Source organism: Rhinopithecus roxellana, chromosome 15 (assembly GCF_007565055.1).
Source record: "Rhinopithecus roxellana isolate Shanxi Qingling chromosome 15, ASM756505v1, whole genome shotgun sequence".
NCBI classification, from domain to species: domain Eukaryota; kingdom Metazoa; phylum Chordata; class Mammalia; order Primates; family Cercopithecidae; genus Rhinopithecus; species Rhinopithecus roxellana.
The window spans coordinates 115,962,855-115,979,007 of NC_044563.1; the positions used below are offsets into that span (position 1 = coordinate 115,962,855).

A 16,153-nucleotide genomic window follows, 5' to 3' on the forward strand; every position below is an offset into this window, starting at 1 on the left:
TGTGGATTAACAGTGGAAAGGACCCTGTAGAAGGCCTTGAAGGCCAGGTGAAGAAAACTGCACCACATGCCATAGGCACCAGAGGAGTCACTAAAAGTATTATGTAAAGGAAGGGCACGGGTACTCTTATTCTTCCAAAAGATTGGTCTTTGAGCAATGTGTGGGAGGGACTGAAAAGAGATAGAGGCTGGGAAAGCGAGGGCTGCCACCAGATTCTGATGTAGCCCTTAGGGCTTAGTGGAGAGCAGCCTCTGGGAGCTCCTTCATAGACAGCCTTGAGCTCAGCCCATGCTCCTGAGCTCTCACCTGCATCCTGTTCATGGCCTCCCGGAGCTGGTCCAGCTGGTGGGCAGAACTGAGAGCTTCTAAGCGGATGTCCGTCAGCTTCATCTCCTTGTCTCTCAACTCATTTCGGAGCTGCATGACGGTCTCAGCTTCACTATCCATGCATTCAGAAATCCTAGGGAAAGAGGAATGTTACTGATGAAAGCAGCTCCTTTTAGTCCCCTACTGACCACTGGTCCACGTCAATCATCAGGTTTGTTTAGCGCTAACTATGAATAACCAGCTGCCTGGTGCTTCCTGGAGGTGATAATACCAAAAACACCTGAAAACAGATTTTATTCCTTCTCTACATTCTTTTTTTTTTCTTCTTTAAATTGGTTTATTTAGACCACTGATGTTTAAAATCATTGTTAATATAGTTGGATTAACATTTACCGTATTGTTTTGAATTTGTTGTCCTTTTTCTTTGTTCCTATTTTTTTCTTTCACTCTTTTCCTGCCTCTTGCGGTTTCACTTTTTAAATTTTATTTTCATTTTTTTTAGAGACAAGATTTCATTCTCTACATTCTTTCTTTGCCGAGCTCGGACAATCAGAATGGCTTTGGTGTGCCTTTCAGCAAAATTCCAGTAATACAGGGAGAAGCAGGAGCTGGCGAAAGGGAGTAGTAACCTTCCAGTTTGATAACCCCTCCCTCACCATGTGTACACAGCTGAGCTTCCATGACACCACGTCCCTTAAGTTCCAAACTGACTCAGAGAAGCAGGGTCAGCTATCTGTTTTAAAGATTAGAAATTCCTTTGTTAAACAACTGAGGGGTGATTTTTATTTGCCAAAATGGGGATGAAACCTAAAGATATGCATGGAAGGTGTTAATCTGTTCCTGATCACATTCTGAAAACTCACTCCCCTAAAAATATCTAGACAGATCAACCTTTTTTAGTTCCCTCAGCCCCCACACTGCTTAACACACTCAGGGCAAGAAGGGAAACCTCTTCAGGGAGTTAGAGAACAGACGGGATGGTGTGATATGCAAGCCAAAGTTGTATCTGAAAACTCTGCAACAGCCTGGCTAATTGTCTTCTTTGCTGCACACCAGGTCAAGGTCACCATGGGACCCTGTTGAGTTCCTCTTTCTGAAGAGGTGGTTCTTCTAGGCTAGGCTCTTTAATTACTTAGGTTTGCTCTCCAAACACCTGGCAAATCAGCACAAAGTAGAAGATCATAAAAGTCATGATGAATTGCAATGTTAAGAAAGATAGTTCTCTTAAAAAAATAGTTCTGTGAGTTTCATAGATCTTAGCATCTGGGTTACTGGGTGATCCAGAATAGAAAGCTTTGACATTTCTTGGACTGAAGACAGAAAAACAACCCCAAACACCCGCATTCTCAAGTTCATAAAGTTACAAAGCTGAAGCCGATTATGTCTAAAGGAGATGATGAGCATGTGGTCTCTGCAGAAATAAATGATCACACGAGTCTGCTCTCCAAGACCCAAGCGATGGGTTTGGGGCCAAACAAAACCTGACCTGTAAAACTGGGTGAGGGTGTGGAACTTTTATTTCCCAAAGGAAAATGATTTATAAAATTGTTAAAAGAGATGAAATTATATTTCAGGGGCAGAAAGAACTGGAAGAAAAATTTAACACTTGAATAGTCAAATGTTTTTGCTGCTCTTTTCTTGACCTAAACCTGAACTCTTTGGATTTGAGAGACACAGTAAAACCACCTTACGTTTTTAAAAGTTACCAGTCACCAAGGAAGATTCTTAGCTTCAAAATCTAATCCGAAAGAACTCCTGAAAATGATCTAATTATTTCCATCTCACACTTTTGAGAGACTGAAGCCAATAGATTTAGGACTAAAAGGGTGAGAGAGAAATGTCTTTAGAATTTGCAACATCCTTTCTTTCTCAGCTCTCTGTACTTTGAATAGACTGTGGTTTGTGAGGTTTACTGATCGAACCATGGTTTTTTCCTTTCTTTTTTTTTTCTTTGGTTTGGGAGGTTTGCAGGAGGAGCTTGCAAAAACTGGTTCTATCTTGAGAAGACTATGTTTCTTGGTTTAAATGGAGTGTAAAGTCTGAACAAAATTCCACTGCTATCTCCTGTCTTAGCCAAATCATGTCCTACACAGATCTTGAAGGCTCAGATTCACTGCAGAGAACAGTCTGTTCTGGCTGACACCATGTGAGGCTGGTCTGTCCAGCAGTACATGACAAGGCACCTTGCTCAAGTCATCTTCACCTGATCTGCACCCTTTTCCTAGAAAGCGCTCAGCAGGAGAGAAAATACCTTCGTGGCACTCACTTTGTGGAACATATCACATGGGTTACTTTGCAGAGCTTGGCTCAAACCCTTGACTATACAAAGGGTAGCAAACTGAAATGAAGAAAGTCTGTGTTGGGAGGACTTTGTCCCCCTATGCTCCTCCAGAATCAACCAGCTCTCAGAAACACACAATGATGAGGCCTCATGAGATGTCCTATAATGTAGACATGATGTTGAAAACACATTCTTGGCCGGGCGTGGTGACTCATGCCTATAATCCTAGCACTTTGGGAGGCTGAGGCAGGTGGATCACCTGAGGTCAGGAGTTCAAGACAAGCCTGGCCAACATGGTGAAACCCTGTCTCTACTAAAAATACACAAATTAGCTGGGTGGTGTAGCTGTGATGGCGTGGATTTGTAATCCCAGCTACTTGGAAGGCTGAGGCAGGAGGATTGCTTGAACTTGAGAGGTGGAGGTTGCAGTGAGCCAAGATTGCACCACTGCACTCCAGCCTGGGAGGCAAGAGCGAAACTCTGTCTCAAAAAAAAAAAAAAAAAAGAAAAGAAAACACATTCTTTTGCAGCAGCCTTAACTAAGCTTTAGTCCCTAATCCTAATGCCCAAGACAGAGCCTTTTCCCCTAGTTCCTTCCCTTACTAGACTTAGGCTATATCACTGATAATTTCATTTCACTTAACATGTTACCTCTGCTTGGCTGCCGGCTCCTCGGGGACCAGAGTTATTCTCTGCATCATTTCTGGCATCTGATCACATTGACATAATGGGTACCTAACAAATGCTTATGGAATACCTAAACAAATGGGCTAGGCATTTGAAGTATATTATTCCATTTCCTTTGTACATTACTCACTCCATGAAGAGGTACTGTAATTATCTCCAGTTTTAAAATGGGGAGGCAGAGAGACGGAGACAAACAGGTCCAAGACTGCACTATTTAAAAATGATAGAGGCAGGTTCAAACCTGGCAGGCCTGCTTAGCTCTAGAGCCTGTGCTCCTGAACTATACCCACTAGGCACTCAATACATGCTTGTCCACTTCATAAACTGCTTACTGAAGCAATCTCATGTGTGTTTTTTCCTACTCAGTCCCTTAACTGTGATTCAAGCCTTTTTCCACTGTCTTGTCCACAGTCAGGGCTGGTGGCATACCTAATTTTAAAATGCCTCGAGTGTGGGAAAACGTTGCCTTACCACAACTACCATTCCTTTCGCCCACAGATTGGGGAATTTCCTAAGCCCAACTCCTCTGCCTTTGGTTTTGTCTTTGAACTCCCTCTCACATCTAGATTTGCACATTCTTACAAACCCTTCAAGGTTGGAAATAAGCATTTGCTCTCAGCCTACCCTTTGGAAAACGAGACCAAAAACAAACATCTCCAGTGTGCATGGATGCTGTGGAATGTAAGAAAAGGGCTGGGGAGCCAGGAGTCAACCCCGCCCGATTCCTCTGGGGAAAATGGCTTGGAGGATAGTTCTGTCACGGTCCTGCACAGCTGAGTGCATCCCTGCCTCTCTCTGCTCATCTTACTTGGCCGCCCAGCAGCATCTGGCCCTGTTCCTACTCCCTCCAGCAACAATTTCTCCTCTCTGCTCCTGGGTTTCCTCCCACCTTGCTGGCCTCCCTCTTTCTGAACTTAAAATATCAGAGTGCACTAGAGCTCAGTCCTCTTGACCTCTTGTCCTCATGCCCTCTGATCATCTTTGTCTTCATTCAACCCCTTGGAGAACTCTTCCAGTTATCCAGCTTTCAACACCACCAACGAGTCTGTGTCACTCAAATCTATACCTCTAGGAAGTCCAGGCTGGTTGACCTGGATATGGATGTCTGCTGGGCATCTCAAATTTAATGTAACCAAAGTAGTGCTCCGACTCCTCACTCTGCCCTCATCTGTGTCTCCCACTCACCCCAGGTACTCAAGCTGTAAATCTAGGAATATCCCAGGATGGCTCTCCTCTTTCCCTTGCACTCACATCTGATCCATCACCATACACTGTTAACTTCTTCAAGAATATATCCTAAGTCCATCCAGGACTCACCACTGTCATCAGTCGCTCCTTCATTCCACCAAATATTTGAGTGTCTGCAAAATCAACAGAGTACCTACCTCCACGGAGCTTCTACTGTAGATCTGGGGTTGGGGTGGGAGACAGAGAACAAATAATCAAGGAAAACCTCTAAGTCAGGTGTCGGGGGCAACATGTGCAATGGGGAAAAATGAAGCAAGGGCAAAGGGACCATGGGGAGCACTGGGTCGTGGCGGAATGTTGGTTTATGCAAGTGAATGGGCAAGGCCTTATTCATTAAGTCACATTGAGCAGAGACCTAAGGAAATAAATATCTGAGGGAAGAGCGTACCAGGCAGAGGACACAGGAAGGGCACAGGACTTGAGGTGGAGAGTGTGATTGGAATGTTCAAAGAACAAGTGGGTCAGAGTGGCTAGGAGCCCCTAGTGATCTCCCTTCCCCGTATTCCTCACACACGGAACAGAGACTGATCTTTGTAAATTCAGATTATCTCATATTACTGTTTCAAACTCCACCACACTCACCCATTATACATGAAATCGGATGCGAATTCACTTCAAAGCCTTGCATGTTCTAGGCCCTCACTATGTCTGTGGCTTCTTTGCATATGTGGGAAGTCACGCTGTCCATCCCCCTCTCTCTCTCAGACACATCAAACCTGTTTCTACATTAGGCTCCTTGTGTTATTTATTTCCTGGGTCAGGAAGACTGTCCTGCTCACTGGGAGGCTGCAGGGGCAGAGGCTGCTGTGTGTTCACCAAAGCCCATTTCCTCCTTCACTTCCTCCCCTGCAGGTGGCACGGCTTTGAGTCCTGGTCAGTGGACTGTGGGAAGAGGTGACGTAAGCCTCTTCCAGGCCTGGTCCTTAAAAACCCTCCTGCAGGCTCCTCTGCACTCCCCACACGCCCACGCCCACTGGCTGGACACAGAACATTGAGCAGAGGACTGGGCCCTGTGGATGGCGGGGGCCTTATTGTCTACATCACTAGAGGACAGGCCACCTGCCGACTAGGACTATCTGCATTGGGTTTAGAGTGAGCAAGAAATACACAGTCATATATAAAGCTGCTGAGCGTCGGGCTGAGTTTGTTACAGCAGCTAATGTTACTCGCTGAAACTAACCCAGTGGCTCCCCCGGCATGCAGATTCAGCTGAAATGTCACCTACTCAGAGGGCTCTTTCCTGACCACCCCATCTAAAGCTGCTGCCAAGGCACTCTGTATCTCAGCACTGTTTTAATTCACAGCATTAGCCCTTAGAACTCTCTAATTTTCCTAGTTTATTCAGGATTTATTTGTTTAACATTCATCTCCTCTCTTGGTATACAGGGTCCATGAGTAGGAACTTTGTCTTGTACTCTATCGTAACCACAACTGAGAATGGGGCCTTCAGAGTGAAAGTTCAGGAGTGGAATGAACTGTACAATGTCATGTCTCCACTAGTATTTACTCTTCTCAGGGGTGGAGAATCTGTTCAACTTTTTTTTTTTCTTTTAAATAGAGACATGGTCTCACTCTGTCACCCAGGCTGGAGTACAGGGTGATCACAGGTCACTGCAGCCTCAAATTCCTGGGCTCAAGTGACCCTCCTACCTCAGCCTCCCAAGTAGCTGGGACTACAAGCGTGCAACACCATGCCTGACTGATTAAAAAAAACTTTTTTTGTAGAGACAGAGTCTCACTATGTTGACCAGGCTGGTTGCCAACTCTTGGCCTCAAGCAATCCTCCCTTCTTGGCCTCCCAAAGTGCTGGGATTACAGGTGAGAGTAACTGCACCTGGCTTGGTTAACATCTTTTTGATCTCTTCAGAACATTGGGAATAGTGCTCTGCTCAGGTTGCTATATAAAAAGTTTAAATCAATAAATAAAGAAGACATGATGAGTTCCTTTTTCTCCTGGTCAAGAGACAACTGAGTTGGGATGCTTTGGGATGATGGCATGTGTGAGAGTCACAGGCAACTTGTTCTTTACTCCTTCCTTAGGCACTCTGCAGATGGAGGAGGACACACCCTCTCAGTCATTTGTCTAATTCTTCACTCAAAATAACACAGAGCACTGGGCTGGGCACTACAGGACAAATCGAAGTCCAGTCCCTCAGTGTCCTTTTTCCTTCTTCCATTCAGTTTAACCCTCACCCATAACAGTAGGAAGTATACATCCCTGTAGCTACCTCTTACTAGGGTGCTCCCCAAAAAAAACAGGAATTGATCATCTAACTCAGTAAAGTGGAGACCCTGACAGGGCCATGTTTCAATAATGGGTCAAGTTGCTTAAAAGTCATAACCCTGGTTGGGTGTAGTGGCTCATGCCTGTAATCCCAGCACTTTGGGAGGCCGAGGCAGGTGGATCACCTGAGGTCAGGAGTTTGAGACCAGATTGACCAATATGGTGAAATCTCATCTCCACTAAAACTACAAAAATTAGCCAGGCGTGGTGGCATGCGCCTGTAGTCCCAGCTACTCGGGAGGCTGAGACAGGAGAATTGCTTGAACCCAGACAGCAGAAGTTGCAGTCAGCCGAGATCATGCCACTGCACTCCAGCCTGGGTAACAGAGTAAGACTCCGTCTCAAAAACAAAAACAAAACAAAAAAAATGTCATAACCCTACTATCCTCTGTTTTCTCTCTTCCACTTCCATGCAGTTGGTGTGCTACAAAGACCTGGCCTCTGAACAGGCTGATTTTGCCTGTATTCCCTCTACCTTTCTGGTAAGCCACTAAGGCAGGGCCTTAGGACACTTATGCTATCTTCAGTGGGCTGGCTGGTTAAGTGGACTTAGGGTCAGCCCCACAGACCTGGCCACCTGAGAATGAAGAAAGAAGGAACAGGATGGAAAAGGCCCTTCATGCATAGTATTTAACTTGGCCCTCCCAAGAATCCAGTGAAGTAGATACAATGAACCCTATTTTTACTAGTGAGGAAACTGAAATTTATACATCCAAACTTCTTTCTCTAACCCTATCTCAGTGGCTGTCCTGACCCTGGCCATGACTTCCCTCTTCTCCCAGGCACTGTCTCATCTCGCTGATAACTTTCCTTGCAGACTACCTGTGCTCCAGTTCTTTAATTCTATACCTGGTATACCATGGTCTCAAAAGAAATTCAGCCCTATTGGGCAGGGCCAGCCTTTCTTACTGCCGCAGGAAGCAAGCTCCTTTATATCAATTTATCTTGTTCAATTCTTAGGGCTAGGATACAAACACAGAAACCAGTAACCCAAATTGACATATAAAAGTATGGAAACAAAGAGAACTTAAGTAATTTGCTTAAGGCCAACCAGCTAGTTATAGACATTGACATCACCAGAACGAAAACCTAAGTTTCCTTTCTCTTTCAACTTTCCCAGTCCTAAAGCATTGAAAGAACATGTACAGTCCTATTAAAGCAAAGCATAAAGGATCCCAAGGAGCAGATGTGTCATAACAGGACTCCTAGCCATTCCTATTGGAGAGGGTTCTCAGGAGCCAAAGATGTTATCTGACTAGACAGACAGACTTACAGAGAGTTGGAGTGAGAATTCCTCAGCAGTGGGGTGGAACCTGTGGACCCGTTGTGTGGTAACTTTGGTGAGGAAGGCAAAGAAGAATCCGTCATCTCCTCAATGTCTGAATGAGAGGATGCAGATTTGGGGGACTTCTTCTTCCCGAAAGCTTGCTTGAAGGAGCTGCGTAACTGAATATACAAGACTGTCAGTCTCGCAACGGGGGCAACCAATGCTTAGGCCTTGGCAAAACAGAGACATGCACACAAAAAAGCGATTAATTCTCCCATGTTTTTCCCCCACCAAGGGAAGAGGTTCCCAAGAGCTCTTTTGAATCAGTGCATTAAGGGAAGAAGAGTTATCTGGTGTTGCCAGCTTGAGGGACTGCACCTGTGGGTAACATTCCATGCCTACTCTTGGTTCAAGACTAGATGCCAACAGCAAGACAGAGCCTGGCTCAGCAGATGGATGTTGGGAAGATGAGGTTACACAGCAACAAAGCAGGATGCTCAGACACGGTGAGGGATGCGGATGAGGTTAGTCATATCAATGGATGGGTTAGCTTGGTATCTGATATTAAAGTCGGTCTTGCTTACCTCATTGACCTGCCAGAGAAAACGCAAGCAAAAATGGGGAAGGGGGAGGAAAAAAGACAATTTTTTAACAGAGAAAGCCAGTGACAGGGAAAGCTTCGGACTTTCAGACACAACAAGGCTAATAATAAACACCACACACGGGGAGGTTTCCAGTAGGAGCACAAATCTTTAAAAGCATTGGGGTCATGTTCCTTCCTTCTGAAAGGGAATAGCAGGTTGGGGAGTCCTCTAAAATTCCAGTTCTTCCAGCTTTTCCCTGTCTGGCTGAAATGGCTGCCTCCCACCTTCCTGTGCTTCTCATTCTCTTCTTTTCTCTTGTCAGTCACCTCTCAGACATCTGAGAGGATGTCTTCTTTTTTGAGCAATTCTAGCTTCACTGTTATACTGGCCCTGGATGGCTGCACAGCTCCTTAACCTATCCACTTAGGAGTTTCTGCTATTTGTGTATAAAGGAAGATAATCTAATAGGCAGCAAATTAGCCATCTCACTTGTTACTCAGAAAATGGTTATTTTAAAGAAATATATTAACCATATGGGGGGAAAAGGAACTAGTAGATTACAGTTTCCCCAAATCATGAGATGGATCTGAAAATTCTTTTCCCCCTCCTCTGTTGCAGGAAGTGGAGACCTAAACATTTTAATGAGAACATAAAGAATTAAAATGCAATGTCCTTTCTGAACGCCATAATCAGATTTTTCTAGGCCAAAAACTAATGTTTCATCTTGAAAAAAGCCCTTTTAAAAGTAATTTCCTTTTTCTAAAGTCTTTTTTCTTTGTGAAAATATATTCCAGGGGTTTTCCTGGCCATTGAAAAATTCAGAAAACAGGCCATTCTAAAAATTGATGAGATTTTTCTCCCATCAACAGGTTTCACCTATAATAAACCGCATGTCCAGCTTGTAGGCAAATCTAGATCCATTTCTCTCCCATTTCCTACTTCTGATCATATTTCCAGAGAGTAGTCACAGAAACAGAAGGATTAGGGACACAAGCCATCAACTGAAATCCTTGCCTCTACCTCTGGTGAAAAGCCAGGTGGAAGAGGAGATTACGAAGATCAGACAGAGTTAAGCTTTGGGATTAGCTGAGGATGCCAATTATCCATCTTCCCTGATTTGACTGATAACCAGGAGTTGTCTTAAAGCAACATAAGCAAGCTTTATTTCTTGAAGAAAATGGAATAACCACTATTTTTCACAGAAAATATCTCTCTTGTCACTTTGAAAATCAAAGCAGACCATGTTTATCAATTGCATATTAGAGACAGCAATATGAATAAATCCTATGTGTTTAGTCATAACAAATAAGTTGACTAAGAGCCATTAGTAACTTAAACAAGAAAATTTAATCAGAATAATGAGAGGGTCACCCTAAACTGGCTTTTTAGCTTGCTTCCAATGCAAGTCATTGACAACCAAAATTACTAAATCCCTGACATCTGTATCACTAGACCTCGCCACCCATCCAAGATAACACAAAATGAGTGAGAAGTGTACGGAATGAATGAGGACACTGAAGCTACTAGTGAAACAGGATGCTGTCGGCACAAATGGGGACCAGGGGCCATTGGTCAACTCCAGATCAAGTTGGGATATTCTTGCACTGAAGACAAAGGATAGCAAATCTCAGTCAGAGTTCTGTAGCCTTAAAAGAAGAACTAAAAAACTGGATGGAGAGTGGGGGGTGTAATTTTTCCAGGAGAGTGGAAAAATCCACTTAAGGCACCACTGTACAGAAATTCAAATAACTCATTGGGATTATGAATACATGGAGAAACACTATAATAGAGACTGGTTCTATAACTTGCTATTTGAGGTACAACCTCTGATTTAGAACTACTTGCTAACTTCTAACACTGACATTAGTCAACTTTTATTTATAGGACATGGTCAAAAAGCTTTCAAAGAGAGGGTTGGTTTGATACTATCCCTTGGCATTTTTGTAAATAAATAGATAAAGACTTATGGCTACAGATGGGATAACTAGCAATATACTCAAAAAAATATTTTGGACCTATGAAGAAACCATTTAAGAATAACTTTGCTGTAGTACCTGAAACTTTGTGGCCAACATAAAATGAGGAAGAAATGACACATACATGAAATGAAAGATGAGTACTTTATGGAAAGTCTTATGAAAGAGAAAAAAAAAATACAAGGTGGGAGGGATGTAATAGATGCTAGTGTTTTGCTCAGTACAATACTGATTTTAGTAAAAACCCATCCACAAAGCATTTCCTGGGATCTACTCCCAAAGGGCTATGCTCCACAGATAGTAGCTGGGCTGGATTTTATCTGGGGGGATGCAGCAGCCAGTTCTGCAACCGACTCTGTCCGTCAGTCCCCAGGAGAGTGGGTGTGCACTCACCCAGTTCTTCCTCTTCTTCTTCTTTGAGTCACTCTCTATGTTGCTGCCCACGCTGGAGTGGCTGGTGGCGCTGTTGATGCTGGAGACGCTGTCTGAGGAGTGCTGCCTGCGGATGCGGAGGTCTGCAGACTGGGCAGTGCCATTTCCTGGAGACCAAGGCAGGGTGTATCAGCAGCTGCCAATCTGAGCCCTATTCTTTATCTCAGGATTTTGCCCTTTAAGCAAAACCCACCCACCTGAGGACTACTAGGTGTTTTCCACACAGACATCAACTCTGTTCCCTACAGTTGTTTCTAAGATCCTTGAATAGGTGAGTGCATTGCCCTCTTTGGTCAGTTAAATGAGGTCTATCTCTCCCCACTTTACAAAACAGAAGTCAAGGGAGGTGTAGGGAGAATTTCCCCAACACCAGCTCTTAAGCTTTAGATAGGTGTGGAAATGTGCTTGTGAATTGAGCAGTCGGCACCTTCATTGCTAGTCCCCTCCCTCTCCTGCTCCCTGGGATCCTGTCACAGCGGCCTTCTTGCAGCCCTTTGGAAGTGCTATGCCTGCCTCATCTCGGGCCCTTCCGTGTGCTATCCCTCCATCTGGATATTCTTTTTCCTTGACTCTGTCCAGCCAACTGATTTGTAAATCCTTCCCATTTCAAAGCTATTATCACTTTTTCAGGAGGCCCAATACACGAAACAACACAGACACTGAAAATGTGTGATATCTGACATAAAGTCTGCAGATAGTTTTTCTCATGAGGACAGAATTACACCTAAAGGCTGGTCTTTGAGAACACTGGTTGTAGGGGCAAACCGACTCATCAGGTTCTAGCTCCATTTCAGTTTCTCCCTAATCCCTGACCTCCAAAAATGACTCTAGGCCAGGTATAGTGGCTCATGCCTGTAATCCCAGCACTTTAGGAAGCCAAGGCAGGCAGATCACTTGACGTCAGAAGTTCGAGACCAGCCTGGCCAACATGGTGAAACCCTGTCTCTACTAAAAATACAAAAACCAGCCAGGCGTGGTGGCGCATGCCTGTAGTCCCAGCTACTCAGGAGGCTGAGGCAGGAGAATCACTTGAACATGGGAAGCAGAGGTTACAGTGAGTGGAGATCACGCCACTGCACTCCAGCCTGGGCAACAGAGTGAGACTCCGTTTCAAGAAAAGAAAAAGAAAGTGACTCTTATCTATGAACACTAGTGTCTTCATCAGAACAATGAGGGAAGAACAGAATCATACTCACAAGATTGTTGTAGAAAGAAAACCAGATAATGAAATCACTGAAACCCTTAGCACTGCACTTAGAACATAGTAAGTGTTCCATAAATCCTAGTTCTCCGTATTACTTCTATGATTACTATTACTGTTAACATTATTATTATGAGAGCTAACTCACCTGCACTTCTACATTACTCCAAGATACACAAGGACAAAATAATTCACTTAGAAACGTTTTCCTGGGCTGGGCATGGTGGCTCATGCTTGTAATCCCAGCACTTTGGGAGGCCAAGGTGGGTTGATCCCTTGAGGCCAAGAGTTCAAGAGCAGCCCAGCCAACATAGCAAGACCTGTCTCTACTAAGAATACATAAATTAGCCAGACATAGTGGCACATGTCTGTAATCCCAGTAACTTGGGAGGCTGAGGCAGGAGAATTGCTTGAACCTGGGAAGCAGAGGTTGCAGTGAGCCAAGATTGTACCACTGCACTTCAGCCTGGGTGACAGAGCAAGACTCTGTCACAGAAAAAAAAAAGAAATCTTTTCTTGGGCAAATAAGGTAGGAACTCAGTTCAGCTTACCCCATATATCAGCATGTAAATATTAAAGTGCTAGTGAAATTAAGGGTTGTAAAACACTTTAACGCTCTGCCAACAGAAACATGTTTTCTTCCATTTTTCAGCTATATCAGAGAAGAGGATGAACTACCATAGCCATTTTCATAAAGGCCAGAAGTGACTTGATTAAAGGTGTTTGCCTTCCAGGTCCTGCCCGCCGCCTGACATGGAGCTAAATTACGCAGACACTGTCTTCTAGCAAGGAGGTTGCATCATAAGATGTCAGGGGAGGGCGCCTAAGGGCAGGCAGGTCTTCTGGCCAAAGGCTGTTTCCCTTATTTTACCTTTGCAGTTGAGCTCAGGTGTGTTAATTACTCCATTAATGGCAGCCTGGGCAGCTGCGTTCTGTTTCTTTAGCAGCTCAATGGTTTTTCTTAACTCATTCAGTTCTGAATCCTAGGGAACAGAAAGAATTATCGGTCAGCCTAAAATAATTCTGTACAGAGTTCAACTGAAGTACAACTTAGCTTCAACACAGGAGGGGAGGGAATGGAGTAGCTCAACAAAACCTTTCAGATGGATCAACACGCATGAACAAACACATAAGAAGAGGATTATAACTACAAGATCTATCACTGATGCCATTATCACTCAATCTGTCATATTTTCACTCAACAGCTTGGACTCCTTACAATTAAACTTCAACAGTTCAAGAAGTACATTAACATCCATACAATGATCTGAAATGAAAGAACAGTATTTTCAAGTATGTTGTTAACTCCAAGTAGGGAAGGTAAAAGTATCCTTTCTGCCTTACCTTCTGCTCGGCTGTCATGGTCAGACTCTGGAGCCTGATTGTCATGTTACCAAGACTCTGTTCAAAGGCTGCCACAAGGTGAGCCTGGAAGGGAAGACACAGTCTCAGTTATATTACCTTGCAAGGCAAGAGTGCTTAGAAGGTGCCTGGCTCTTAAAGATGAAAATCCTGTGGGTCCACTTGATCTAGGCTACTTCTTCAGCCTCCTCTTGAATCCCACTCCTCACCACTCTTTGGGATCCAGTCACTCCAGTCTTCTACTTGCTCAAACACCCCATGCTCCTTCCCACCTTAGGGCCCTTGTACATCTTTTCTCCTCTACCTGAAATGCTCTTCCTCTCAATCCTTTCTCCCATTCCTTGCCTAATAATTTTTACCTGTCTGTCTAAAAAGTTCTCGGCTTGTACCTTCAAGACACCCTCATATGCACTCTCACAAGCAAATTGTACTTCTGATATATACTTTGAGATATCACAGTTAAAAATACATGCAGTCTTGTAATTGGTAATGTATGTCTGCCTTCTGTACTACAATGGAGGATGATCTTCTGTTCACCAAGTGCTAAGCTCACAGTAGAGGCTCATATTAAGCATGTTAGTAGAATGAACAAACAAAATGGTTGGCATAGTTTGCTTGTTATAATCCTGGTTAATAAAAAGCCACTGAAAGGCCCATCTGCTACCTCCTCGCAGAAATGTTTCCCAGTTCCTCCAGGGGGTTACCACTTTCCCACAGGCTTTCATGTAGTTTTATACACTTCTGTTAGAATATGACATAAGATGTACCATTACATCTTAGAAATAATTTCTAAGAATTTAAAAAAATGCTTCCAGTTATAAGTAAAATAGCATCTAATTTTCAGAGATGTTAAAACACAAAAAAAGAGTAAGTTTATGAATTGGGAAATGTGGCATTTTCCTGACTGCCACTTCCTCTGCAACTCTCTTCAAGGGTAAGAGGTAACTTTGTGCCCCAACACTAAGCTTTTGCCTGTGACACAGAGTAGTAGGTGATATATTAGTTGATTGAATGAGAATCCTGGTAATGTTATTAAAACCAAAAATACAGAATGGAGCTTTTTCAAACAGTCATGCTAAGGAATTTACAGCAATAGACTGAAGAATCCATTAGGCAGCTAGGATCTTCTAATCTCCAGTCTCTACTTGTATAATGGAATAGTGGCATGTCCAAGAGTGACAGCCATTTCGGCAGCAGATGAGAAGGATCACCAGATAGTGCACTTGCTGAGGGCTGATACCATGTCTATCTTGCTCCTTACTGTATCCACACTGCTGGTACAAAAACAGCCACTCAATCATGTATGTTGGATGAGTGATTAAAGGACTAAAAAGAAAAGCACTTAGATGAAGGAGGAAGTGTATAGTACAGGGGAAGGGAACAGGATTTAGAGTTAGAGGTCTTCAGCTCTCCCTGTAGTTCCTTCTGAATACCCATAACACTGAGCAAATCACCTAATCCTACCAGCCTCAGCTTCATCTATGAAATGGTACCAATATCTATTTTCCCCCCAGGGTTATTTTCAGCTAAATGAAACAAGACCGGTGAAAATGGTCTATAAACTGTTCAGGTAGTGCAAAACACAGGAATGCATGGACACTTGTGGGGAAAGAAGGAGGTTTGGGAAGGAGGTTTGGGAATGAGAAAGTGACAAACTATGAGAGGAGTGAGAGTACCTGAGAACACAGGGGTAGAGAGGGGGAGTACAAACACAGTGGGCTACAAGAGGGATGAGAAGGGCAGAGGATGCATGGCAGAGGTGAAACTTGATCATGCTGTGAAATTTGAGAGGAGGAGATGACTGACGCACAGAGTGAGGTATCAACCCCGGACAAGCATCAGGGGTGGGTGGGAAGAAGCTATTGCTGTGCACTGTGAGGAGGCACAGTGACATTTCAGTCTAAGGAAAGATGTGTCGGGTAAAGAGAGGCCTGTTATTAGACTTCATCAAAGAGGGATGGCGGAGGCTAAGACATCTCTAGAATCAACCGCTGGCAGGGAGCATTTCTATTTGTACCAGAAATGTTAAGTGGAATAGTTAGCTTCTCTCTGATTGCACTTCCTCTCTCTATTAAAAATGGAGACAGGCCAGGCATGGTGGCTCACGCCTGTAATCCCAGCACTTTGTGAGGCCAAGGCAGGCGGATCTTGAGGTCAGGAAATTGAGACTATCCTGGCTAACATGGTGAAACCCCGTCTCTACTAAAAATACAAAAAAAAAAAAAAAAAAGAAAAGAAAAGAAAAGAAACTAGCTGGGCATGGTGGTGGGCGCCTGTAGTCCCAGCTACTCGGGAGGCTGAGACAGGAAAATGGCGTGAACCCCAGAGGCAGAGCTTGCAGTGAACTGAGATCGCACCACTGCACTCCAGCCTGGGCGACAGAGCGAGACGAGACTCTGTCGCAAAAAACAAAACAAAACAAAACAAAACAAAACAAAACAAAAAACAAAAACATGGAGACAGTGCCTCTCTGCATTTTAGAATAAAGAGATACGGTTTACTTT

General features: G+C 43.9%; 1 protein-coding gene across 2 annotated transcripts in view; it reads right to left on the minus strand.

Annotated features, from left to right (window-relative positions):
* The window catches only part of NAV2 (neuron navigator 2), a 411,604-nt gene that overhangs the window by 30,409 nt on the left and 365,042 nt on the right, over positions 1-16,153 (minus strand). For both annotated transcript variants that reach the window (XM_030918125.1, XM_010388179.2), the window contains 5 exons: positions 13,632-13,715; positions 13,159-13,270; positions 11,048-11,193; positions 8,101-8,273; positions 307-460 (listed from right to left, as the gene is read on the minus strand). In XM_030918125.1, the coding sequence (XP_030773985.1) occupies positions 307-460; positions 8,101-8,273; positions 11,048-11,193; positions 13,159-13,270; positions 13,632-13,715 (669 nt within the window). The remainder of the gene's footprint in view (positions 1-306; positions 461-8,100; positions 8,274-11,047; positions 11,194-13,158; positions 13,271-13,631; positions 13,716-16,153) is intronic.